Source organism: Erpetoichthys calabaricus, chromosome 3 (assembly GCF_900747795.2).
Source record: "Erpetoichthys calabaricus chromosome 3, fErpCal1.3, whole genome shotgun sequence".
Lineage (NCBI taxonomy): Eukaryota > Metazoa > Chordata > Cladistia > Polypteriformes > Polypteridae > Erpetoichthys > Erpetoichthys calabaricus.
This window is the reverse complement of record NC_041396.2, coordinates 533,415-559,326: the sequence shown is the minus strand read 5'-3', so window position 1 is coordinate 559,326 and position 25,912 is coordinate 533,415. Positions and strand designations below refer to the sequence as shown.

Here is a 25,912-nt window from a genome sequence, read left to right as displayed (position 1 = left end):
GCGGACCCCCTTCACGTCACCAGCCAAGACCCTAACATCATCCTCAACTGTCCATACAATTGTGGCTCGATTTGCCGCTGGTCACCGCGGTCACCTGTAAAGCTCGTTTAAGAATTCGTCCAATTAGAAGGCCGCGAAGTGAGACGTCACATGTCCAAGTGTCACAACGTCTCGTAAGACACGTCACCTCCTGTGGCCCCGGCGTTCAACACGAGTCGCACTCGGGTCACAGCCCTCCACCGACGAGTGCCAGCACCTAAAAATGACCCCCCGGCCCCCCTCACAACGCCTCCTCCCCACCCGTCACAAACAAGTGCACCGTCTTCTGGGACTGCAGCATCTGAGCGGCGCGCTCGGCTCCGGTGACAGACGCCAGGCGCTGGACGTCGTAGCGGGAGTACAGGGTGGTACACGTCCAGGTGGCCTCTTGCCCGCTGCTGGGGGCGCTCAGCATGTTGCAGACCTCGCTGTAAAAGTGGGGGTAGCTGGGCAGGGCGTAGAAGATGAGATTGCGAACGCCTTTGATGGAGTGCCTGAGGAAGACAAGAGAACGACACAAGACACGGGGGGGTCAGGGCTGTCACAAGATGTGACCTGGCACATACATACAATCTCTAAGTGACGAGGCTCGAGCGGGCATCAGGACCACAAAAGGCCCCCAGCAGATGCTGCCCGATCCTGCCATCTTCTGAAAGGGTCCTTTGTTTGCTACCTGCTGCGTGCCCACAAGTTTTTAATGGCAAAGCTTCAGCACAACGGACTAGAAGAGGGGGCAACGGCAAACAACACGAGACAAAGTCCAAATGTCAGGGGGTCCGCTCATATGGCGAGCTCACAGTGGGCCCCCCCCCTCCATGGTCACAGCTCCAGCACAAGGACACTAGGCCTGGGGGTTCCCAATGTCACCTCACTTACTGCAGGACCCTAAATGCCACCTTTAACAGATGGAAGGTGGCTGGCTACCTGGGGTCAGTGGCCATCAGGGTTAGGGAAAGGAAAGGGCACTTGGCAGCTGAATCTGAGCCAACAAAGATGGGCACAAATGTGCGGCCCCAGGCAAGGTGACCGGCCGACAGAGATAATGACGGTGGGTCATCGGTGTCCAGACTCCTAGACGCGGGCCACCGTCACCTCATGACAACTAAAACAAATCCTAAGGGACTCCAAACACAGGGCCTCACATTCTGCCACTTGAGGATTCACAGCACAGACCTCAAGGCCATCTGTGCCCACACTGGGATGCCATAGCAACACTTCTTCATATGCCGTGACAGCACTTGTGAAAGTCGCCAGCCTGGGCACACTGTCCGCATATGGACTCCAATATGGCCGTCTAGATTGACAAGCTCGCTCTCTCTTTTGTTTTTCTCTTTTAAATTAATGGCTGGCGGTCTCCTTTGCCCACCCGGTTAACCCTACAGTGCCGTCTTTCTATCAAACGATGGCCTGAAGTGTAAAGACGGCTGTTTGTGCCCAGTGAGCCCTCCATTATGGGTTTTACGGCTCCAGCGTCTTAAGGATTTCACTTCTGTGCCCGGATGTCACCCATGTGGAGTTGGCGGCGGGGGGCTTTCCTTCTCTCTCGCATGTCCAATGAGGCAGAACCGCCGACTCCAAAGTGACACCGTATGTGTGACCCTTTGGCTGGCACGCCACTCAACTAGAATTGGCGGGGCTGGGAATGTTGGGCATCGTTGTTAAGACCCTGGGTGAGCGTCGTGTCCAGAGTGGTCACCGCAGCACTTCAGATGGCACGGCCGCCTACTCTTAAATGTGCCCTCTCTCTCCAGATGTGGCATTAATGTTTTTGTCAACCCGAGCGTTTTCTGTCCTGCCCTCGCTGGCACTTTACAATGGAGGCTAATGGGGTGCCACCAGAAAATGAAAGCTTAAAAAACACCCCTGAAAGAGAGCTGGTCAGCGTCTGGCGATCCCGCACACATCGTAAGATGGCAGAATGACGAGATTCTCTTCTTCCCCAGTAACCGTTCTCCTCCCGGGGCGCGACTTCCAAACCACAGTAAACTGCTCATTCATGCCACCTGGTTGGTACCCTGCTGGTTTACTTGTGAATTTATGGGAATAGAAAGTCAGCGCCAGCGAGACGAGGCCAAATGATTATTATCTCAGACCCCTTCTGCCGTCACAAACGGGCATCACAATCTCAGAAGGTGCGTGTCCTTGTATCAAGTAAGCTTTGATCTCCCTGTGGTGCCCCTTTACCCGCCACCATGAGGAGGGCACGAGATCCTTCTAGAAAACACTCAACTTTGGAACACAACTTCACAGAGCACGTGCATAAACGCCACGACTGTGAAGAAGTCACCGACTTGAAAGATGCCAACCTCGCCCTTTAGAGAAACTCGTCACCACACACACCCACACTCGGCCCCCCAGTTACCTTCTGAAGAAGTGGAAACGCTCAGTGAAGAGTAAAAACGGCTTGACTCCATTTTGGAAGAAGTGCCTGGCCCGGGACACATCCGACTTCTTGGAGTACTCGCAGACGGGCGCAAAGCCGATCTCCTCCTTGCGCAGGAAGTTGCGCAGCCGCACGTAATCGAAGTAGGAGGGCACGTAGATGAGGGTGTGTGACATCACCGCGTCCCGGTACTGCGGCAGGACTTTGTCCACAAAGAACTGGAAGCTGCAAAGGAAAAAACGAACAAGAAGTGAAAGGACCTCAAAGCCACGGCCTGGTGGTCCGAGAGTTTGGCACCGGTCACCAAGAAATATGCAAGGAGTAAGAAAAGGGGGCCGACACAGGTGGCAGTCGGGGGGCTTGGATTTAATGAGTGACAAAGAGGGCCAATCCTGACCCCAAGTAACAAAAACGTGACAACACAAGAAATACGCAGCACCCCATAATAAACAGAACAACCTCCGAGGCTTACGAGGTCATCGTCACCTCAGCACAGCCCATGTCAGGTATGTGACATTTCTGTTGGCATCATCAGCCGGTTGATTTAACACTTAGTCAGGTTCATCATCATCATCATCATCATCACAAAGGATCACGACGTGAAGGAGATGTCGACTTGCAGCAACAATTCAAAAATCAAACCAACGCAAAAATATCTGAAGAGCCGTTCAGGAATGACGGCCATTTTCAGAAACTGGACAAGCCAGCTCTCGTCACCAATCTAAGGACCCTCTCTAATTCCTGTGCAGCCAATGGCCACCTGACTGGCGCCTCCCATTTCTGCTGTGGTCTTCAGCCGAGTTCAGCAGGGCTGATGTCAGGTGGCCGACTTGGACACTCAAGAACATTCCATGGCTCGGCTGGCCTTTGCAGTCTGTGTTGTCACATGTCCCTCCCTCCACCGTCCGTCCGTCCCATTTGTTGAGCAGCAGATGGCTGAACGTGAGCAGACAGAAGTCACAGCAGTGTCCCAAGTTCCACCATCAGGCCCTCATGGCACCACCCTGGCTTCACCTTATGATTCACACGAGTCTTCTCTTCTCTTCTCCATATTCTGGTGGCACATGCTGAGCTCAGTTCCATTGTTCCCAAGGACACTGCACACCAGAACTGGACGCTTTCTGCCAAAGTCTAATGTGGTGGTCCTACCAGGCGTTGGCCCCTTGTGGTAAGCCCTCAGTGTTGGTCTCAGCAGCCGTGCCTCTATTTGGTGTCACCGAGTCACCAGTGCCACCGTCCTCCTTTTTAATGTTTCTGCTGTCTCTCTGATGAGGTGGCTTAATGTTGGCCTGTGGAGTGAGAAGTCAAATGAAAAGCCACCACCTGGCTCAACGGGTAATCGACTAACGAGGGTCCTGCTCACAGCGAGAGGACATCTCAGAAAGAGAGCTGCAAGGCCTGAACCATTCACCCAGTTTGGATGTCAATGCCCTCAGGATAAAGATGGCAGGCTGCATCTTCAGCCCCCGTTCACTTGATTGCCTTAATGCCAATCTTTGTTGGGGTAAAAAAAAACAAAGCCCTCAACTTTACCAATGTCCAGATACTTCTGAGCCGAACTGTGTGAAGAGCAACAAGATTCATGGACAACCCAGCTGTCCGCATTGTAAAGTGGCAAGGGGGCACTGGAGTCCATCCCAGCAAGCAGGGACACAAAGCAAAAACCTTTGCCAGACAGGACGCCCGCCCATGCACACCAGTGCCAACTTGGCATTGCCAGTCCACCTAACCTTCAAATGAATTTGGATTTCACAATCACAGACACCCGATGCTTTCATTTTCCAAATCCTTTCCTCCCCATTGTCTCCACTTCAGACTTGTCACCTAAGATTATTAAGACAGAGAAAAAGCCATCGGGCCCGACTGACTGTGAGTGCAGGAATTACTCCAAACTGGAGATGGCACCACCTTCGCTGCATGCCACCCGTGTCATAGGTGCCCGCTCCATTAATGAACTTGGCTTTGACTTTCAATGACAGGCGTGTCACGTCTGACTATTCATGTTCAGCAGTCAAGCTTGTTGTCTTAGTGGCCTCATGAACTGCAGATGACAAAGGAATCAGCAGATCTCCAAACGTTTGTCCCTTTACACCTGTGATGTCAAGTCCCCACAGACGAGAAGAAAGTGAAGGACTGAGCCTGACAGTCAGCTCTGTGCTATTAGAGAAACTGAGAGACTTGGTGGGTACCTTACTGGGGTGGTCTACAGCAGGACAAAGTCTCAGGCCAGCCACCCTGCAGTATTCCACACAGGACCACCAAACAAGCACGTACAAGAGTGATGCCCACCGCCTGGCACTCTTATTACTCTACACACACACACATGACTCACAAAGGCTCCATGGCCTTTCTAACCAATGGGGGGTCTTACTTCTACCACACCTTGTGATGCTCCCCCATCAAGTGCCCTGGTATTTATTTTAATCAATCAAGATATAAAGAAACGGGGTCTGTGGTAGTAAAACAACTTCATTTAAAACTAGGGGGCTCCCCCCCCGCTTGCTTCACTTGCCAACGCCCGTATGGACCCTACGTGCTCGTTAGATCTGCCGATTACGACGAATTGCGCTGTGCTTCTGGATGAACACGAATATCGACTCTGTCTCCGATGTCCCATTTGTCACACGTTGGTTGATTATTTTACTATGTGACTGTCACCTTTCAGATTCACATTGAATTCCAAGAAAACTTGTGTGAGTGTGTTTCAGATAAATTTCATGTAGAGTGTGATACGTTTGGGCGTATGGATTTGTCTCCAATATCGGCTGTAGAATTTCTAATACGTTTAACTCTTTCAATGCTGTGTTGTCATAAATATACTCCTGACCCGACGGTCATTTGTCTGGAGAAAGCAGAAAAAACATTAACTGTAATGATTAGAAGTATCCATCCATCCCTCCATCATCCAACCTGCTACATCCTAACTGCAGGGTCACGGGGGTCTGTGGAGCCAACACAGGGCACAAGGCAGGAAGCAGACCCCGGGCAGGGTGCCAGCCCACCACAGATGAGTAGAAGTATTTAACTCACAAATACCAAGGACTGTACTTTGTATTAATCAGGCTGCAGTGAGCTGTAGGATTTATTATTTCTATAGGATTTGTTCTCCATTTAGGTAGAAAAAGAATTCAGCTTGTGCACAGAATACGAGAGTAACTGCTGAGCTCTCGCTACGAACACAACACCCTGTGATGACCTTATAAATCAATGTGACCGTCTGAATTCTTGTGTAAAACTATAAGAAGTGTGTCACTTATGGATTAATAAATAAGGAGTTGTAAGTCTAACCACACAAAATCTAATGAAGATATCAAAGCTATAAGAATGTAGTGAACTATAAGAGACTGCTCTCATGTGTGTGTGTGTGACAGCTGATAATGGCGTACTCTTAGGAATGTCGGCGTCCCGACGGCTCTTTATTTATTTCGGTGGATGTCATAAATCAGGACGTGACGCTGACTTACAGCACTCTGTGTACGACCTCACAATGGACTGCCATGTCTTTCTCTCTTCGGTTAATGAGTACGCTAACTAATAATAAGAGAGGCTTTTAGACGGGCTGTCTGATCTGACCAGTGAGTGGTACTGAGCTGGGGGGGGGCGGCAGTCTAAGTCACCAAGAATAAAGAAATGACTTTTTATTTTAAATTGGTGTTTTTGTCTCCCGTTGTTTTCGACTTCAGCGTCCACAATGGCAACACGAGTTACACGTCTCTGACTTGAAGTTGAAAGCCCAACACCATCTCCACACTCCTGTCACATCACCCGTGTCCGTATATTTGATCTTTTTTCGCTAAAATCACATTGAATTTTAACTCCATGTTTGCAATTCCATTGTGACAACACCACGTCTAACTGCCACACGAGTGAATATCGTTTCTGTCTCTCTACATGAGCCGTGTGTGACAATGACATTCACACAAGAGAGATGACTGAGCTGTGGGCGTGGCCGTCAATGTTGGAGATTGTGGGCGGGGCTTCTCCAAATCTCTTTGAACAAAGTCTCATCTTGTGAGATTTCACGTTCACCAAATGACGAGTCTTTTATTTCTCGTGGATACGCCTCTTCATTGGGAAGAAACACCCGGATGGCAACACGAATGAGACGATCTACGAGTCTCCAACTTGAAGTTGAAAGCCCAACACCATCTCCACACTTGTGTGCCCGTGTATTCTATCTCTTTTTGCTGTTCTGTTATTTCACTGACTAATAATTTGTTTGCGCTCATGTGATCTTTACTCTCAGTTTCTTGTGACTTTTGAATTTCGGTCCTTTCATTATCTCTAACATGCTCTGCACACCAACGTTTTTGAATTCTTTACGATGTTCTACTTTGTCTTTTATTTCTGGCCCTGCTTGGACATGCGAGGTTTTCAACTCCACTGATTGTATTTTCCTTATTTTCTGAATTTGCACTTTATTGTTCTTTTTTTTTTTTTTTTTTTTAATTCTCCTCTCTCCACCACTTCTGGGCCTCTTTTTTTTTCTTCTTCTTCTTCACTTAGTCGTCGATGTGCCATCTACAACATATAAAATTCACTGTCCAGAAAAGGACTACAATGAGGGAGACAAATCGATTGTGTGTCTTGTATTAAAATGAGGAAAACGTAAATCTGTATAAGAGCCGAGAGCCCAGCGGGCCGCAGCTCTGAGCTTAGGGCTCTGCACTGGCCAGCGGAAGGTCGCCGGTTCGAATCCCGTAAATGAACTCTGCTCTGTTGGGCCCTTAAGCTGCAATTGCTGAGCGCTTTGAGTGGTGAGAACAGCGCTATAGAAATGCAAAGAATTATTATCATCATCATCATCATCATCTCCTGGCACAAAGTCTCATCTAGCAGGACTCGAACTTCTCTCTCTGAAGTCTCATCTCAGGATTTGTTGATATCATCCATTCATCCATCCATTTTCCAACCCACTGAATCACAGGGTCACGGGGTCTGCTGGAGCCAATCCCAGCCAACACAGGGCACAAGGCAGGAAACAATCCCGGGCAGGGTGCCAACCCACCGCAGGACACACACAAACACACACACTAGGGACAATTTAGAATCGCCAATCCACCTAACCTGCATGTGTTTGGACTGTGGGAGGAAACCCACGCAGACACGGGGAGAACATGCAAAGCGAACCTCAGGTCCCCAGGTCTCCGAACTGCGGGGCAGCAGCGCTACCCACTGCGCCACCGTGCTGCCCGTTTATATAATAAGAGAGATAAAAAAAAAAAAACAGGTGGGCACAGTGCCCTTCAGCGTCTGGCCCAGCATGACATGGACGCCTATCACAAGATCTTTATTTGGAAAGTCCGAGACAATAAAATGTGACTTTGGGACCGGTGGGGTCGGTCAGACACATAAGAAAGGTGCTATATGACAGCACTGGTTAACTGAACACACACAAAGTTACTAACATGGCACACACTACTGACACTCCGCAGACCACCACAGCCGAATGTGTCAGTCGCTACCCAAAGTCAGTGCAGCGCTCACTTACCGTGCGTCCTGATCAGCAAAGCTGTCCGTCTTGAACCTCTGAAACACGTGAGGGAGAGGCACCACCACCTGACAGATGGAGCCCACCCTGGGCAAGTTCTTAACGGCCACCTGGCAGAGAGACGAAGAGCAAAGTCAGACAGTGAAGGAGGAGTCGGGGAGATCTGAGCGAGGACGTCTGCGTGTGGCCCCTCCGTTCACCTCGTCACCGCAATGGCACAAACGTGACAGGCACAGGGCGGACGAGGGGGGCAAAGAGTGAGCCCTGAAGGGTCCGCACATGCACGCCACCGGGGAGCTGCTCTGACACTTGGGACGTTATTCGATATACTTTGCTAATCCTCGAGGGGGGCCTGGTCTTTTCGTGTCAGACAGCAGCACAGAGATGTCACTCCATCCTGACTAATAATATTTAATAATGACTCACTCATCCTTATTACATGATCATTGATTGGCATCTGCTGCTTATTAGGTCCTTGGGACACTTGAGTGTGCAACAAAGTGTGTGACGTGGAGCAAAACAAGTCCATCTGACACAAATAATAATAATTAAGTGTTCCAGAGTGGGGCACAGATCCAGCGACACATGTGCCACGTCCTCCACCCCGAGTGCCCGCTGCTCAGCTCTCGTCATTAAGGGGCTGTTTGCCCCCCTGAACTCTGGTGGTCATAAAATGAGCGTCCAGAAAAGAAAGAACGGACTTTTGGTGCAATCTGAGGGGCACACATTCAAACATTTAAACCTTGTCCATAATGACTACAGTCACACTCGCCCCATTTTGTTCCTCAATCCACGCTGTTAACAGGTTGTGTCCCGGAGTCCAGCCAAAGTGGAACCTTGGAGTGACGTCGGCTCACTTTTCTTTTATTTCTAGATATTTCTACATAAGGAATGATGAATTTCATACGCCTCTACTCAAAGTCAGGCTACAGCAGACACACCGGCCTGTCGAGATGTCACGTCTGTGTGTGCGTCTCAATATTTATTGTGTCACGTCTGTGTGTCACTCTCGCTGGGCTCATCTGAGCTCTGCACTACCACCCTGGATCAAGAGGGGGCGCTGGCACAAACCTTCCCATCTTTGGTTTCCCCCACAGTACACTGACTCCGCCCCTTACGGCCCCCACCTAGAAATCTCAAATGTCTCCCGTGTGGCGACTGAAGGACACGGACCCTCCAAACCTGACGGCCCCTCTTTTGAAGTCTTAGTGGCCATTTCTGTTTATTTTTTTGCACTAAATGGGCCAAGCTGGGTTGATGCCCCCAACACTCAAATCGGCCCACTACTGAAAACTGAGCTTTCTGTCAGGGAGGACTTCCCATTATAACCAGAACTGAAGAACGCCGGTGTGACAATCGTGACTTGGGAGCCCAGGCAGGTTAGCAGACAATACCATTTATGTTTGTGTAGCCCAAAATCACACAAGAAGTGCCGCAATGGGCTTTACCAGGCCCTGCCTCTTGTCAGCCCCCGAGCCTCGACTCTCTAAGAAGATGCCACATACGTCAGGGTGGAGGCCACGAGCGACCAGAACTGGCACACTGTGCACAAACAGGGCCAGAAGGGCACCGTCCTCGGGTGGCTCAGGTGCTACTAAGCCGGGCCTGGCACAGAATTTGTGGCAAATGGCTCAGTGAATACGCACAATGTGTGGGTATTTATCAGGGAACCTCTACCCAGAAGCCACCTGTGCTGTGCCAAACCAGAAGTGCAGTCACCTCCCCTCCCCCCCCCCCACTGAAAAAGGGGACAATGACGCTACTGCTCCAATGGCTTTTCTCCGTTTCCTGTGAATGATTAGACCACAATGCATGCTGGGAGTGGAAGTGCCCACCTACTGGATCTCCTCTCTCTTTTGTTTTTCCACCTCCGTCACTAAGGTTCAAGAACGTCCTCAATAAAATGACAGGGAGCGGAGACCCCCACCTGTCAGGAATGATGCTTACCAAAAACCAGGCCCTGACCGCTCACTTAGCGTTCAAAGCAGCAGCTGGTGGTCCCCGGACACCCACCTGGCCCCGGTAGTTGTGGCAGCTCTTGGTGAGGATGGCGTTGATCTGCGGCTCCTGGATGCTGCTGAAGATCAGCGTCTGCCGGTAACACTGAGCCGCGTTACTGAGGTTCCACATGCGCACCCTGGAGAAGTCCACTCCGTGGGGGTCCAGCGGCTGCAGGTTGAGGTGTCTCATGATGTGCTGAAACGAGAGCAGATACCCGTCAGTCACTCCAGCCTGCCTCTGAACTCCTGCACACACATGTACTCGGTCTCGGTGGTCCTACTGTCCTTCACTCCTCTCCAGGGTCTCCTCAGCCTGATCCCTACTCTCGCTCCAAATCACAATGTCATCCACAAACATCACAGTCCACGGGGAGAAGGACAAAAACAACAGCAAGAAAGTGACAGCAATGAAGGGCAATGACAAACCGCTAGAAGGTGAGGACTAAAGTGGCCCAAAGCCAGGAAGCCCTTCTTCTTGACCCTGAGTTGTGGGATTCTGTGGAGTCAAGATGTGAGGAGACCGAGTGGACTGGCCGGACCATCGAATGGCCTCCGCTCGTCTCTCACACCTCACTCACCATTTCCACTTCTGCTCAGGTGTGACGCGGTGGTCCCTTGCGCTGCTCCTGCTGCCCACGCTGGGCCTGTGAAAAATGGAGAAGCACTCGTCTTCGAGTGAGGAAGAGCAGGCATCTGTTGACTTTCGACTCACGCCGGAGAGCTTATTCTAAATCACCAGCAGACATTTTATCCTAATTTCAGTGAAATCTCCAGCAGCTCTCGCTGGCACCCCCTTATGTTTTAGCAGCTGTTGGACTGAACAGGCCCTGTAATCAGACACGGGTCTTAGGGGGTCCCGACTCTCCAGTGGGCCGTGTACGGTGTGTGCACAGTGTCTCAAGACGGGCTCATTAAGTAACTGCCACCAACTAAGGAGGACAAGATTGGGTGGTGAGATCAAGACGTTGAAAGAACTCCATACTAGAGGACTATCCAGTGACTCGGGGCAGGATGAACTTTCTTCTGGTGGTCCTACAAGGACCCTACCACCAGCGAGGAAGTGCACAGCCAGTGGACCACCATAGACAAGAGGAAACTCGCATGGTGCGGGCACATCGTCTGATCACCCATCTGTGCCAGGAGGGAGGAGAAGAGGCGGGACGCCAACATCACAGCGTGGACACCCCCGGAGGGCGGCACAGGACACACAGGAATGGCCGACGACTGCTCCAGTGGCCTAACGGTTCACAGAGCGAGGACATCGAAGGTGACAAAGCTGTCACGGCGTCCCACGCTGTACTGGAACTGATCTCGCTCAAGCAGAAGAATCGTAACCCACCCTCCCTCAGCGGGACGCACAAAACCTTCTAGTCCACTGAAACTGGAAGAACTGCAGCTGTGCAGAGCTTCCTCAGAACATGGCGTGAAGGAACTCGTGTCGCGAGTCTGCAGGACCCCCGCCGCCATCTGGCGGACTACGAGGAGGTGAACTCGACTTCCGTTTCCTCCATTTTGAATGAAGGTCGGTATGTTTAGTGTGTGTGTGTGTGTTAAGATGAAGGCTCCCAACTCCTCCCGTCACACACTCACACGACAAGCCACACTTCGGATGTCCTTCCCTCTCCTTGTCATTCCTGTTTTTGGAGGCGTCTCTTACCAGCACATGCTCCCAGTTCTGCATGAGGAAGATGTCGGCCTGGTCCAAGATAAGGAGCTCAATGGAGGACAAAAAGTCAAAATCCCTCTTCACGTCTCCTTCCACTCCCAGCAGAGTGCGCAAGCCCAGCGGGGAGGCGATGATGATGTCCGAGGAGTAGAAGGGGGCATAGAGACGCATGCTCTTCTGCAGAATCGCCACCCCTGCGTAGAGTGAAGCACACAATGAACATCGCGATGACAACAAGTCAGCCACCCACCCACACACACACCCACTCACCTATCCTGAAGTGGTCGTCCACGTTCCCCGAGAAGGTGGCGTGGTAGTCATCGGGTCGAGAGCGGCTGGGCGGCCGGTCCGATGGGCCCGAGCCAAACTCGTCTTTGAACCTCTTCTTGTTGCTGACATCCATCTTTTTGTCGGTGGCCTCCAGCAGGCTGATGAAGGTCTGGACGACACGCAGGGCTCCGTCTCTGAAGGGCACGAGGATGAGCACCTGGAGGACAAACGACGGACAGAGCGCTTACTCTGGGGGCGGCCACCGACGGTGACACGCAATTATGGAATTCCTGGGGTGGCCCTCCGCCTGCTTTAACTGCTGCCTTTCTGACAGGTGGCGCTGGTCTACACTGGCACTGCCGAGACCTCCTTGATGTTCCACAGACTCCCTAGTCATTGACTATTGTGGCATGCAGCTGGCGTTCATGCCCAGCCGGAATGCCCCTGCACTGTATTTTTAGGGGAGCAGCCCTGGACGCTAGATGGCCGCCCCCCTGGGTTGGAGAGGTGCCTCAGGCTCCACGGGAGTGGGAGTTGGATGCAGCCCTGTTGGGTCCCGCGGGCACCGCCAGGGGGTACTGTAAGCGGAGACTCCTGCGGGTCACGTATGCACCACACCCGGAACAAACAAGCCAATCAAGCACCTGGAGCACTTGGGGTGAATTATAAAAGGGGCCAGGAGTCGGGAGGTGGGCAGTGGTGGTCCCGTCTTGAGTGCTCTGGGACTGTGCATTGCCTGTGGGGTTCATGTAGAAGATGTCTTTGACACGGGCCGCAGTGCGAGTCTGTGTCGGGCACAATATAGCGCCTTTTTACTATACTATGCGTCTGTGTTTTCTCTTGGCATCACGGGTGACATTTCTATCGCTGTGCCAATGATGGTCAGAATGAGGTTTATGCCAACGTTCTCACGCCTTACCACCATACTGGGGATCACCGAGATGAACGACACACTTGATGACGAAGATGATGATGACTATAAATCACCGACTGTACAAAAGTGTCGGCTTTTAGTTGATTAAAGCGCAGGAATTACAGCCAATGGGCACAAAAGTGGACAAAAAGCCAGAGACCTCACTGTGTAAGCGACTCTGTGCCACGTTTTAATCCAATAAATCGGATGGCAGTGCACTTCAGGAAAAAGGGCAGAGAAAGCCCCCTTGGCGGACCGTCGCCTTTACTTTTACCGGACGTCGGGTTTAGCGGCACACGGTAAATACAAGTTGTGTAAGAACGGCGGACATTTTTAACTGCGTCTCAATCCACGCTACTAGCCGGTCACATAAAATAAAATAAGAGTCGCCAACAGCAAGGCGCCGTCCGCGGCCAAAACAGCGACGTCTGGGCCCGTCCTTTACTTCAGCGGCTTTCATCTTTTATTTCGTATCGTCGGTACTAAAACTCGCCAGCCAGCCCACAGCTACACATATCGACCCTGTGGACCTTCTTGACCAAACGTCGGTCAGGCGTCTTTCAGCGAGACCACTCACTCCTCTCCGGATCGTCTCTCGAGGTTTCTACTTCAGGACGCTATTCATCGTCACCACGTCTGTCTTTCCTTACGCAGGTTCATTTCTTTGTGACGTCAGGACCCCGGCTCACACAGAACTTCTGGAGAGACGCTTCACTTGTCACTTTGCCCATTTCGGTCCACTGCGCTCTTCTCTGCGTGGATGACGGCGTTTCAAATGGTGGAACAGGTCTGCTGTGTGTCCTCCTTCACGTGACGGGACGAGCCTCTAAGTGGTCTTCTGGTTCAAAGGCAGCGTACTGCCAGGTGACCCACTCATCCGCTTTAGGACAGAACTTGCCAGCCTCGGGGGTCTCCAACGGTGGCGCCCCTCTGTCACGTTAGTGTGTTACTTGTCTGATTTAATGGCGTTCAGCACAACGATGAATCATTCAGGATGAACGGAGGCGAGTGAATTCACGGATCTTGACTTTGTGATCTTTGTGGAGTCGATGGAGGCTCTGAGCGAGGGGCTTGTGAGGGTCCTGATCAAAACCAACGAGTGTCAACCTCGTCATCGGCAGTGACAGTCATGTGACTCGTCCTATGATGTCAGTAGACGGATTGGGAGAGCATCGGGCACGAGGCCGCTGGCAAAGGGGTGTGTGGCGCTCCCTCCTGATATCTCTATCCCCCTCGTCCTTCTGCACAGAGGGTCATTTTTGGAGGGTGGGACTGGACTGCGTGTCTGCCTAGGGGGGTGCCAACCAGGATCATGTGGTGGGTGTGGCAACGCCCTGTACCAGTGCCTGCCCCCTGACCCGAGGATTAATTCCCACCCAATGATGAGCTTCATTTAGACGACCAAACACACACCTTGCTACTTGGGAAGAAAGCCGAGGAGCTTCTTACTGGCAAACCAAACATCCTGCGGAAAACCGAAAGCTTGACGTCCTTTATTGTGACAAGTCTGGGTGTCGTCGCCAAGGTGGCTTTCTGTCATTTGAAAAATGCATCCCAGCGTCGCCAACTTTGAGCAGATGGTCCCCACATTCGCGCTCTGCGAGGGCCTGGACAAGCAGCCGCCGCCCGAGTTCTACCCCTCATGACCCCTAAACCCCAGCAGCCCCACATCGGACACAACGCTCAGTCTGTGCGCAGGACCACCGGGTCTCCACAGTCGGACTCTCATGTCCGATGTGGGGCTGCTGGGGTTTAGGGGTCATGAGGGGGGTCTGTGGTGCGCACACACACTGATCCAGATTGTGTAGGTCCTCATTTGTACAATTTGCACTTTACTTGTTAGAATGTTAGAAGAGGGACAAAGCAGTTGGTCTGACCTCCTCCAAATCTTTAGGGACGCCGAGTTTGATTACTAAATGACACGCATGTCCTGACAAGAACCAAAGTGACTTGAGCTGAATGGGTGGGGGTGTCAGGAGTGACACTGGGGGGCAATAAAGGTCTGCCATGCCACATCCTGACAAAAGCAGACCACACGAGGACGAGCTGACCAGGGAGAGTTATGGCACCAGCTGAAGGTCCACATCTAGCACTAGCAGGTTGTGTGGTCCCAGTTTAACATTCTACCACCCTGAGGGGCTCTGGTCAGAATACAACCCACTATTTAAACTTGGGACGACACCGCGACGGGACGAGATCTTTGGAAGAGAGATAGAGAGACACGGACAAGTCACGTCAAACTTACAACCTGTGGAAGCAACTCCTGTGATCCACGTGCAGAGCAGGTTAGAGATCATGGAAGTAGGAAAGTTCAAAAGTCTCAAAAAATGAAAGGAAAGATCGCAAAAAACAGAAAATATTATAACGGAAGAGTGAAAAGAGATTGCACCGTGTCTGAGGACATCTGGGGGGCGAGAGACGAGGCAGTGACTTGAAAACGCAGATCACGTGGCACAGGACAGCAGCAAGTCAGCAGCTGATCGAGCAAAGAGGAGGTGCGCGTCCCACAGTATCGGCGTTTAATAGGGGGTGTCGGAGGAGCGAGCGCGTCTCCTTGGGGTGAAGCCCCCTAGTAACACTCGTAGTCATCACGTGGAGCGTTTTCACCTGCCTGTGTTTCATGGTCTCACTGACTGGGGTTATAGGGGTAAAGAAAGGAATGGGGGCGAGGAAGTGCTGCCCTCAAGTAGTGGATCTGACCCCAGAGTGCAAACAGCATTGGATTGGCGGCTACGCGATGAAATCGGGTCACCGCAGGACCCCACATGCTTTTAAAAAAAGCTTCCTCATGGGCTTCAATTCCATCACTTCACGTTCTAATGGCTTCATTCCGTACATTTTACGGCACAGAAAGTCCCGAGTTCAGGAGACTGAAGCCCCTTCGTTGTGTAGTGGGAGGCCTGTGAGGGCGCCACGCTAGCCAGCCAGTCACCACGTGTCCCCCTTACTCAGTAGAGGTGTCACCTGCTGTCGATGTTGTAGAACACAAACTCCTAACAAGTGCGCTATATAACACATAAGGGCTACATAATAATCGTGTGTTCTGATTTCATCGTCCCGTTTACGGTCCGTTATGTGTGCGTCAGTGAATGTTGTCCCCGTAAGTGCAGAGGGGAAGGATGATGGGAGAGAAACCGCAGCCATGAGATGGAAATCACCTGATAACTCGCCAGAGACATCCGGGACATTCTGTATTTAAAAAAGAGGAGCGAAGGCGAGAAGAAAAGACGAGAGTTTATCGACTCATTATCATCTTTGCTTTAGTCAACATCACGACAGCCGGCGCCGAAAACCCCGGGGTTCGGATTCATCCCAGCCACTGCCAGGACTTTGACGGTGAGGAGCACCAGAGCCGGTATGAATAGCGCCGGACTTTACTGTGGACTCGTTTATCAGCACACTGCAACCGCCGAGTTTACCCGAGCCGTGTGACGCGCTTTTGTTTATTGTGTACGGAGGTCGATGGAGATATCGGCCTCCCGATGGAGATATCGGCACACTTGTGTCTCATGGAGCGGTTAGTCGCCGCTGTTCTGCGCACACAGATCGACATTATTGGATATTTTTTTGTTTTGTTATATAATTTCTTGTATTAGGAGTTTGTTAGTTTTCACACACCCCTTGGGGTCAGAGCGCCCCCGGAGCAATTCCAGGTTAAGGGTCTCGCTCAAGGGCCCAGCAGAGTAGGATCTGTTTTGGCAGTGATGGGGATTCGAACCGGCAACCTTCTGGATACCAGCGCAGATCGTTAGCCTCAGAGCCACCACTCCGCCTGAGAGTATCCGTCTGTCTTTTCATTTTCTGATACATCCGTGTTTGACTCGACTTACCGGAGACAACCTGTAAGGAGTACGGCGTGTTATTAGGGCAAGAAACCTCAGGTGACCCAAGGAATAGTCAGGTGTAGTGCCTGGTCTGGGTAAGGGGTCGGCCATTACAACACACACTTAAAATTAGGGTTTTAAAGAAGAAACCCCGTCCACCAAAATCACTGAGGAAGAGGAGGACCTGCAAACCCTCGCGAGGTGCGTGCCCACCACTCAGGCCCAGAGGTCTTCTCATGGATGCCAGCTTAGAGCTGATGGCACTGCCTAGGAGCTCAAGAGAGCGGCCGCACTGTTTTGCTGAATGGAAGGAGCCGTGAGAGACCAGGGAGGCAGCAAGGAGTCAGACGCCCCCACCTGGCGGGACCCTGGTATTACGTTTGGCACATCTACCCCTAATTACAAAATGTATTATAATGAACATAAACGTAATGATATTCATAAGTGTGTGTGTGCGTCTTTGTCTTTATTTATGAATTCTTGACTGACTTCTCTGCGGTGGGCTGGCACCCTGCCCGGGGTTTGTTCCTGCCTTGCGCCCAAGGTTGGCTCCAGCAGATGCCCGTGACCCTGTGACTGACGGACTGACTGATGCCTTCATCATCTCAGATACAATGGCCTCCACTTCATCTGCCTGTGTCCCGATGGGAAAACCAAAAGAAGTGACCCACTCGAGGTCACACTGTGCCAGCAGCATTTGCACCAAAGCCTTCTGCCTTGCAGTGTTTCATTGGATTTAAGCGTACAGTGGCACTGGGTACTCTGAAATGACGACAGAGACCTCGGCTGCAGGACAAACAGCAGTGACCCGCACAGAGTGGCCTTTGCCAACATTAGAACTTGATGTGTGCCACTCTGTAATTTCAATAAACAAGTCAAGTTTGCTCAGTTAACTGGGACATCAATTCTAAACCCACGGCCGGTTCATGCCATTAGGTTCAAAGTGGCCTGTAAACGGGGGTCCTTTCCACACGCGCCCGCGCCCCCCCCCCGTGCCACACCACACACACTCACTAGCGGCCTACCTTGGGCCGAGTCAGACCCTGATCTCGCCTCTCGTCCTCCTCCAGCTTGGCTCTACAGTCCCGCAGGTGGGCGTTGTTGGCCAGTACCAGCGAGTTGGCCTTCAGCACGTGGTTGAGGACGTGCAGGCAGTAGAGGGCGCGCACCTGAGGCCCGTCTGCCAGCACCGAGCTCTCGGGGAAGTACACGTCCTTGTAGGTGGCCATGAGGCTGAAGAGCTCCTGCTGGAGCGCCGTGAAGGTCTGCTGCTCGTCTGCGTGGACAAAGGGCCTGTTCACTTTGGGCCAGGTGGTGGACAGGGGCTTGTGGAGGAGACCCTCGCAGGGTGCGTGCCCCCGAGTCACCGAGCTGTACGTCTCTAGACTGTTAGACAGCAGCAGGTTTCCGAGCCGTTGCCACTGTAAGGACAAAAGATCAGCTTGTTAGAGCAATTTACAGACAGCAGCCATCTCCACCACCGCTCGCCCAACCTTTGGTCTTCACCCTCACGTCTCCGCTCCGCCTCAGGAGGCCTTTAACGGTGATGCCCCCTCCATGCCAGGGTGTCTGCTTCATGCTACAGCTCTGGTCGCGGACCCCTGCTGCCATGTCTGCTCTCTCAATGGCCCTGGCACTTCCCATCACTTGTGCCACTTTGTGCAAAATGCTTGTCCATACCAAAGAGATTTTGGGGGCTGCACCCACCACACAACGGACCATCTCAGAACCCCAAATTAGGACCCTATGCAACACGTGACACCTCAGCACCGCACTTCTTCAAGCGGAGTGGACCAGTGGCAGCTTTCAAAACCGTTGTGTGCTCACGCTGTGTCTGTAAAGAATGACGTGCACAGGACACTCGTCAACATGGCCGTCACAGACGCGCAGGACCACTGGTGGGCACAAAGTGACATCAAGCGCAAAAAACTGGAGACGACGTGGGAAAAGCTTGGGCTGCTGCTGGCGAGGCCTGCAGGGGGCGCTGACCCCATGGTCTGCATGCGGACCCCAATGCAGTAAAAAATGTCACCGTCTTTCAGATGAGACGCACAACGGGGGTCCTGACTCTGGGTGGTCACTAAAGATCTCCTTCAGAGAGAGTGCCCAGGCTAAACTGCCCACTACAGTCTAGTCATTCCGGCCCCCCAATAGCCCCCGTTTCTAATCAACTAGTCATCTGTCACCACCTCACAGGTGGGTGCTGCCCATTAGTGCCACTTTGAGTGGTGAGCAAGGGGCTCTTAATAATAATAATAATAACTTCACACTTTGAGGGCAGGACGATGTGTTCGGTTGGCTCTCACTGTGGTGCCCACCCCGACTGGTCAGTTTCAACAACTCTCTTCAGGGGTCTCCTTTGACGGTGGGCCTCACGGTCTTCAGGTTTACACAAACAGGCCTTGCCAAGTCACGAGTGACCAACGAGCTTTGAGGGAGTTACGAGGGGACGATGACATTCGCTTTAGTAACGGGGCTGTGTGCCCCCTCAGGCTCCTCATTGGGACAAACTGGGGAGACCAGCTTCACAGCACTACACACCCTGGCATGGCGGCACACAAAAGGACACCCATGAGGCATGAAGAGCTAAACAAGCCGTGGCACGCATCGGGCAGCTCGGCCAAGCGTGGCACAAATCAAAACGTAAGAGGGGTTTACTTTCAGCTGGGCTGTGGATCTGCTGCCGGGTGCTGAAGCCTTCTTGATGTCCTCCTCGTCCAGCTCCGTGTACAGATGCTGCATGAAGGGATCTGAAAGAGGAGACACAAAGACGTTCACGTCAGCCTCGCGCTCACCCCGTCCGTCACTTCACACCACATGGCTGCCCCGTTTGGAGAAATCCCAAGTCAGCCTTCCTGAACTCTGACTGGCGCTCTGCTTTGATCTCGGGGTACCCCATCACCAGGTCTTTCCTTTTGCCTCTGTGGCACACACCTTGGCCACGCTGGATGTCCCGACCGGGCTGGAAGTTGGTTCTTTGCCAGGGTGGGAGACTGTAGTGGAAGTAATGAGGATGGACTGGCATCCCGACTGGGATGGGGTTGGTTCCTTGCCAGAAGGGGTGGCCCGCTTCCTGGGGATATGTTGTCCCCCCAAAGGGACTCCCATACGGACACCCGCAGGGCAGGCTGGGAATGTGGGCTCTGCTGCGTGGACTTTGACCCAAATCCCTCAGGCTGCCCACGTTCATCTGTTAAACGTCGGGGTCCTCTGCGGGCACTCCTAATATGAAGTGACGTTTTGTTGTCCTCTCGTGTTTATGGGCACTCGCAGTCACCAAGGGGTTAGACGACCTGCCTGTCCAGTCCAAGGGGCCCACGGGGACATCCTTGATAGGCTCCTCAGTGGTGGAAAACTGGGAGGGTACTGGGAGCTGTGGTGCCAAGGCTGCCAGAGGTGTCAATATGCAATGGGCATTTCTACTTGCGTTTGGTTCAATTATTACACCAGCTGGCTCGGTCAACAGAGACACCAAGAGACCCCCACTTTAAGAAAAGCCCAAGAGCAGTCGGCCACACGTGTGACGTCACTCATAGAATGCGCTGCATCTGTCACTCCAACAGACGGCGTACCCAACCACTGCCATCACCTGATTTGTTCTTTCCTTTTCCTCAATCATTCCCAGGGGTCGGATTCCATTTCTCAAGTTGGACTTCCTCTGCCGCAGGTTCTTTCCAATTCTGACTTGTTCCGCGTGTTCTGTTAGTTTTATTTTTCACGCTCAGAATGTGACGTTTCGAGCTACAACTGGCAGTCTGTGCCTTTCTTCACACCCAAACTCAAGTATGCCAGCGCTGATCCTCCCTCGTCTTCCTCCTCCGGTTCCAAAGAGGCCTCTTCATCGTAGGGGGGCTCTGCAGATGTCGGCCATCCCACCACGAGAGGCCTTTTCGAGCAGACGCGGGAGCAGCTGGATGACCAACGTCTCAAACCGTGGGCCGGAGTGTGACCGGGCACACTGCTCCTCGCCTCAGTGCCGTTATGAACACCAGGCTGGGGTTCAATTCTGGGCTGTTCAGTTCGACTTGACTGTATGGGATGTTCAGATAAAATCAAAATATTAAAAGAAATAAAACGAACAAAGTGACACGCAAATCAACGGGAGATTTGGCCCTCGAAAGGAACGGGCAGCTACCTTGAGATGAGGCACTCTGGGTCCTCGGCCCCTGCGGCGTGGCGTCCGATTCCAGGCAGTTGGACTCCAGGCTGAACTTGGACTCGTGCTCCTTGTCTGTGAACTCCTCGGCTGTGTCATCGGGGTCCTCGTCACCCCCCAGCTCCGCCGTGTTGACGTCATCTGGCTGCTCATCCACCTCCGATTCTAAAAACACAAAGCGCTCAAAGTCAACTCTTGGTGGTGCCAAGCCACGCGGGACTCTACTGACTGGCAAATGCGTGGAGTCTAGTGACACGCCAGCTCCAGCGTGTGCCCAAAAGGTGTGCCAGGCAAAGCGGCTCGTAACTCACAGCACACTGGCGACGTCAGACAAGTTCTAGTGAGGGGAGCCGGCAGATAAAGAGCGAAATACGGCAAACCGAAAATCACATGGGGGGTCCAAAGCCACGCGACCTCAAAACGAGAACGGCTAGGGGTCTAGGCACTGAGGTGTGTGTGCCAAGGCTTAGTGCCACACAGCAGTCCGGGTCAGCGCGGCCCACCAGGTAACCTATAGCAGGACACTGAAATCCTCACACACGCAGCTCCAGCCGGCCATCAAACGTCTGCTTTTAAAGCGGACCACCACATCCACCTTCTAAACACGTCGGATTGGTGCCAGCCAGCCAAGTGTCGCATCGACGAGACCCTCACCGTTGTGTCATCAGTCAATCTTGAGTCAGAAGAGGTGGGCCGAGCACACAGCCCTGGGGGGCACAGCAGTACTAAGTGTGGTCTTCTGACACGAGCTGTCTGGGGTCTCGCTGTCTGTCAGCATAGCCCACCAGGCCTAAATACCACCCCCCCGTAATGAAAGGTGAACTCCGGTCAATGACACCAAGCTCAGCGGGGTCTCGTTTACGGGATGTGCTTACCTGCGCCCTCGTCCTCCCCTTGTAGCTGGCCATCTCCTTCCTCATCGCTCACTGAGTCGTCATCACTGCCATCATCGTCCTCTTCCTCCTCCGTATCCTCGTCCGGCGCCGCGGTCAGCGAGGACAGTAGGGTCTGGTAGGCCGATGCCCCCTCGGGCTCGCTGTCCTCGTCACTCCCTTCACTCGAGTGCTCCGGGCTGCCTGGCTGGAAGGGGAGCAGCAGTCAGAGTTACGTCGTGGACCACGCAGCCTCGAATGAGCCCCCCATTACCGAGGAGTCAAAGGAGAGGTGGCTGCAGCAGACCCCCCAAGTGGAGGCACAGGGTCTGAACTGAAAGGCAGAAGCGGACGGCAGCCCACCGCAAAGCCCTTTACGCAGACACAGCACGTCTTCAGCTTTCTGAATGGTCACCTGTGTTGGCACTAGAGTGATGGGCACCACGCCTGGCTGCTCCGCTCTTCACAAGTTCACCTTGGGCAACGACCCCCTTGACTCACCTTGGATAGGAGGAGACCCCCAGGAAGGCTGTGAGAAGCCGTTCTGGGGCATATGGGTGAGCGCAGGGGGCACCAAATTACAACTGGAGACCACCAATTAAACATCAGCGGTGCCAAGTGATGGTGTCAGGAACCTGACTGGCACACTTCTTAGTTTGACTGCTCAGCGTCCTGGGAGGACATCACCTCGGTGGGCACACTACACGTCAGGCTGTATACTGGAGGACTGGTAGCCCCCTTATGCCCGCCGTAGTCAGGACAGGCTCAGGCGCCCCCCCCCCCAAACCCTGAACTTCACACATTCACCCCAAACCCCGCTGTAAACCCCAAGTGTGCGGAGACAGGCCAGGACATGAAGGATGGCGGCCCCCCAAGTCAGCTCCTCTCGCCCGGCGTAAGAACACAAAATGAAAACGTCTTACCAGCTCGGTCACCCGTGAAGGTCCCACCGTGACGTCGACCCTAAAATCACAAAAAGAGCTCAATCAGCACGATGTCACGTAGCCCCCACCCCTCAAAGACCCCCGCATCCTACTGGTGTGGTCATCAGCGGCGCACACACAGGCCTGGACTTCTGGACGCCGACAGGCCAGTGGGCAGCCTTACATTCACACGACGACGGCCGCCCGTCTACTCGATGTCTGCCTCCCACTGCTGCTTGGCGAGGTCATCGTGAGGTGGCACCGCCTGCCAACGCCCATTACAATCCGACTGTGGTGAAGCGTCAAGCAGACCACCACACGCGTCACTTCTGAGCCCGATGGGCCTGTAAACTCTTCAACATGTTCAGCAGGGCAAAGTGACAATGGTGCCAGCCACCCATGTCAACTACAATTTGCCACAAAGCTGCTGAGAGACCCTCTGTCTCATCTGGCGCACGTCTGTGTTAGTGGAGGGCACACCATCAGGTTGTTGGACTTCCCTCTCCTGCCGAATCAGCCAATCTGCAGACGCATATGGAAATGCCAAGGTGGCATCAGCCCAAGTGACAATGCTGTTCAGATGTCATGCGACGGTCAAAGGAGCCGGCGTGTCACAAGGCCACAGCAATGTGCCAGGATGACTGGCAGAGACCAAATGTGGCAGTGTCAGGGTGCCAACCACTGTCACTTAGAACAGTGAATTGGGTACAAACGGGCACACGACAGGTTTCAGCCTACTTTCATATAATTGAGACCCCTGGTTATGTCCCTTGGAGAAACTCTCAGATGATTCTGTCCTGATAAGGGGGGCTTTGGGGGGCTCAACATCAGCAACACCAAGAAACTGCTTACTGACTCTCACAAGACAGGGCGTGGGTACCTAGGGGGTCCACACCAACGACAGACCGGCCGGGCCTCATAACACAGGGCAGTGTGGGGTCTTCAAGCTCCTCTAATGTGACGGCCACTGTGGTGCCCTGGGCTGGTGACATCACTTCAGGAGAGGACCACCGAATCAACACGCTGATTGAAAGGCCCAGGCTCGGTTAGGGGACACACTCTGGACCCCCAGAGGTCATCATATGAAGGCAAAGCTGAGGGTCATTGTGACCAGTGCTGCCCATCCTCTGTGTGACGCACAACTGTGACAAGGCGGCCCCCCAGGACTGCTCTTTTTGTCATTAGCCAAGTTGCAAGTCCCCTCTCATTCGCGTGTGAATTTGATGTTTGGTATAACAGGATGGCATTTATATAGCGCCTTTCTCCTTTACATGGTAAGTAGGTGCCAGGGGGCAGTGCCAACCCGGATACTGTGACAGGAGCCATCTTTACACCAGAGTGCTGACCACACATTAAACATTAGGTGGCTTGGGGGACAACTTAGCCAGGACGTCAGGACGCACCCCACTCTTTACATGGATACGTCCACAGACAGTCAGGACCCCGGTCTCAGGTCTCACCCAAAGGATGGTGCCACTTTAACAGCACGGCATCACTGCACTGGGACAAACGTCCAGACCACAGGGTGAGCGCCCTCTGCTGGGCACACTGACACCTGGGGCAGCAGCACCTGGCCGGGCCCAGACAGGCTCACCCCCTTCAGGTGGGCTACTCGATCCGAAGGGCATGGCACGATACGATGGATGGGTTTCTTCTCGAGCTCCTCTACTGTCAAATTCACCCCAAGGCCAAACAAAGAGAGCTAATCTACCGTGTGAAGAACGGCCGCCGCCGATTCAAATTGTTCTCTTATTGTTTTTGGGTTGCCGTAGTTTAGAAAGTCGTATAAACAGAACGTCTGTCTGTCTGATGCCAATGCAACCCGCCACCCTCTGACTGAGACGGACCACACAGCCCAGAATGCCTGCTCACTTTTGACTGTCCCCCGCCCCTTGTGTGCTACAGTCGGCACACCAGTGCCCCCTGCTGGCTCAGAGCAAGTGAAACACCCAGTCAGACTGAAGAACCAGGAGGGTGCAGCGTGTCACTTCTATCTGCTGTAATTGAAAATGGAGAATTGGGATCTTTTGTAGGCTGGTGTTGGCCGAGGCTTCATCGATGCCACAAAAGAGACTCGAAGGAGGTGGGCATTTCACAAATGAAGCTCTTCAAACTGTCCACCCTGAACTAAGAGGACGAGTCCAACGTGTCAGACAGCAGTCCTGGTCACAACACAGCAAGGAGCTTCTGGAATCCAATCAGACCTAAAAAGAACAAATTCTCGCCTCAGAGACCTCGATAAAGAGGCCGTGTGCATGATGGGTGAGCTCCTGGCATGAACAACATGCCCACCATTTCAAACACACACAGCCCTGGGACTGGCCACTGACTCACAGCTTCTTATTCAACTTCTGCCAGCCCTCTCGGACACTTTGTGCAAACGTCGCCAAGCTGCACTTGAGCCTTTCCTGGCCCAATCAACGTGGGTACGTTGGCACACTCCTATATCGAATGAATGCCATTTGTTGTGATGTTTAAAGGGCACTGTAAGTGGTTAAGCTTTGGCCCACCTCAACTGTGACACACTTGTCAAAATACAGGAGCCTTTGTTCGATTTCAGGGGAGTTTCGCCCTGCCCAACAGGACTGGCAAAGTTGGCTTTACACATCACAGTAAATGCCATTCCTTAGATATAGGAGTGTGCCACCTATGCCATCTTCAGCCTCGTTACAAGCCTCGGCGCTCTCTCCTTAACTCACTCTACAGATATACGTGGGCAACGCCGGGCATCTTCAACTAAAAGAGAAAAAGAACGAAACTCGAACGGCAGCTCGTCTGATCTGTCCTGGCAGGTCCTCCCTGTGTGGAGAGCGCTTTGAGTAGTGAGGACGGCGCTATATAAATGTAATGAAGTACAGTATTATTATCATCATCATCGAAAGCACCAACGGCTTTAATGCGCGCCAGTGGTTCAAACTGCCGGCGTCTGCCGCTCCTCTCGCCTCCTTTCCTACTTCAATGGAGATCGCCGGTCAGCCCGAGCAGGCGCCACGACCTTCATTACGTCTAATTTAAGACCCTTTACCCCCAACATCGGAGAACGGGTTTGAAACAACAACCCAAACCGGGCTGGCAACAACGGGCGAAGCCACGAGTGACGTGAAGTAAAGCGGCGCGAAGCTTTACAAAGTACAGCATGCGTGCCTCCATCCACCCGCTCGCTCGCTCGCTCAGGTACGTACTTGTCATGGAAGGGGTGCTGCTCTCCGAATTCTTTGAGGTGTTTTTTCTGTTTCTTGGTCAAGTTGTTGAACAGCTGCTTCTTCTCTCTTCTCTTTCCCATCTTCAGCGCCCGAGCGAAACCCGACAGTCTGGGGAAGCCACACGTGCGGGCCGTAAACCGATTTACCGCGTAGCCAATCAGAAGGCGTCCTT

General features: G+C 52.8%; 1 protein-coding gene across 1 annotated transcript; it reads right to left on the bottom strand.

Moving 5' to 3' along the window:
• Positions 1 to 25,912, bottom strand: utp25 (UTP25 small subunit processor component). Its single transcript, XM_051925439.1, has 12 exons — positions 25,720 to 25,912; positions 22,538 to 22,577; positions 21,618 to 21,822; positions 20,722 to 20,907; positions 19,245 to 19,336; positions 17,612 to 18,007; positions 11,850 to 12,066; positions 11,571 to 11,773; positions 9,927 to 10,109; positions 7,914 to 8,023; positions 2,402 to 2,647; positions 1 to 533 (listed from the first exon to the last, which is right to left on the bottom strand). Exons 1-12 carry the CDS (start codon positions 25,818 to 25,820, stop codon positions 281 to 283), a joined length of 2,232 nt encoding a protein of 743 aa, XP_051781399.1. The 5' UTR covers positions 25,821 to 25,912; the 3' UTR covers positions 1 to 280.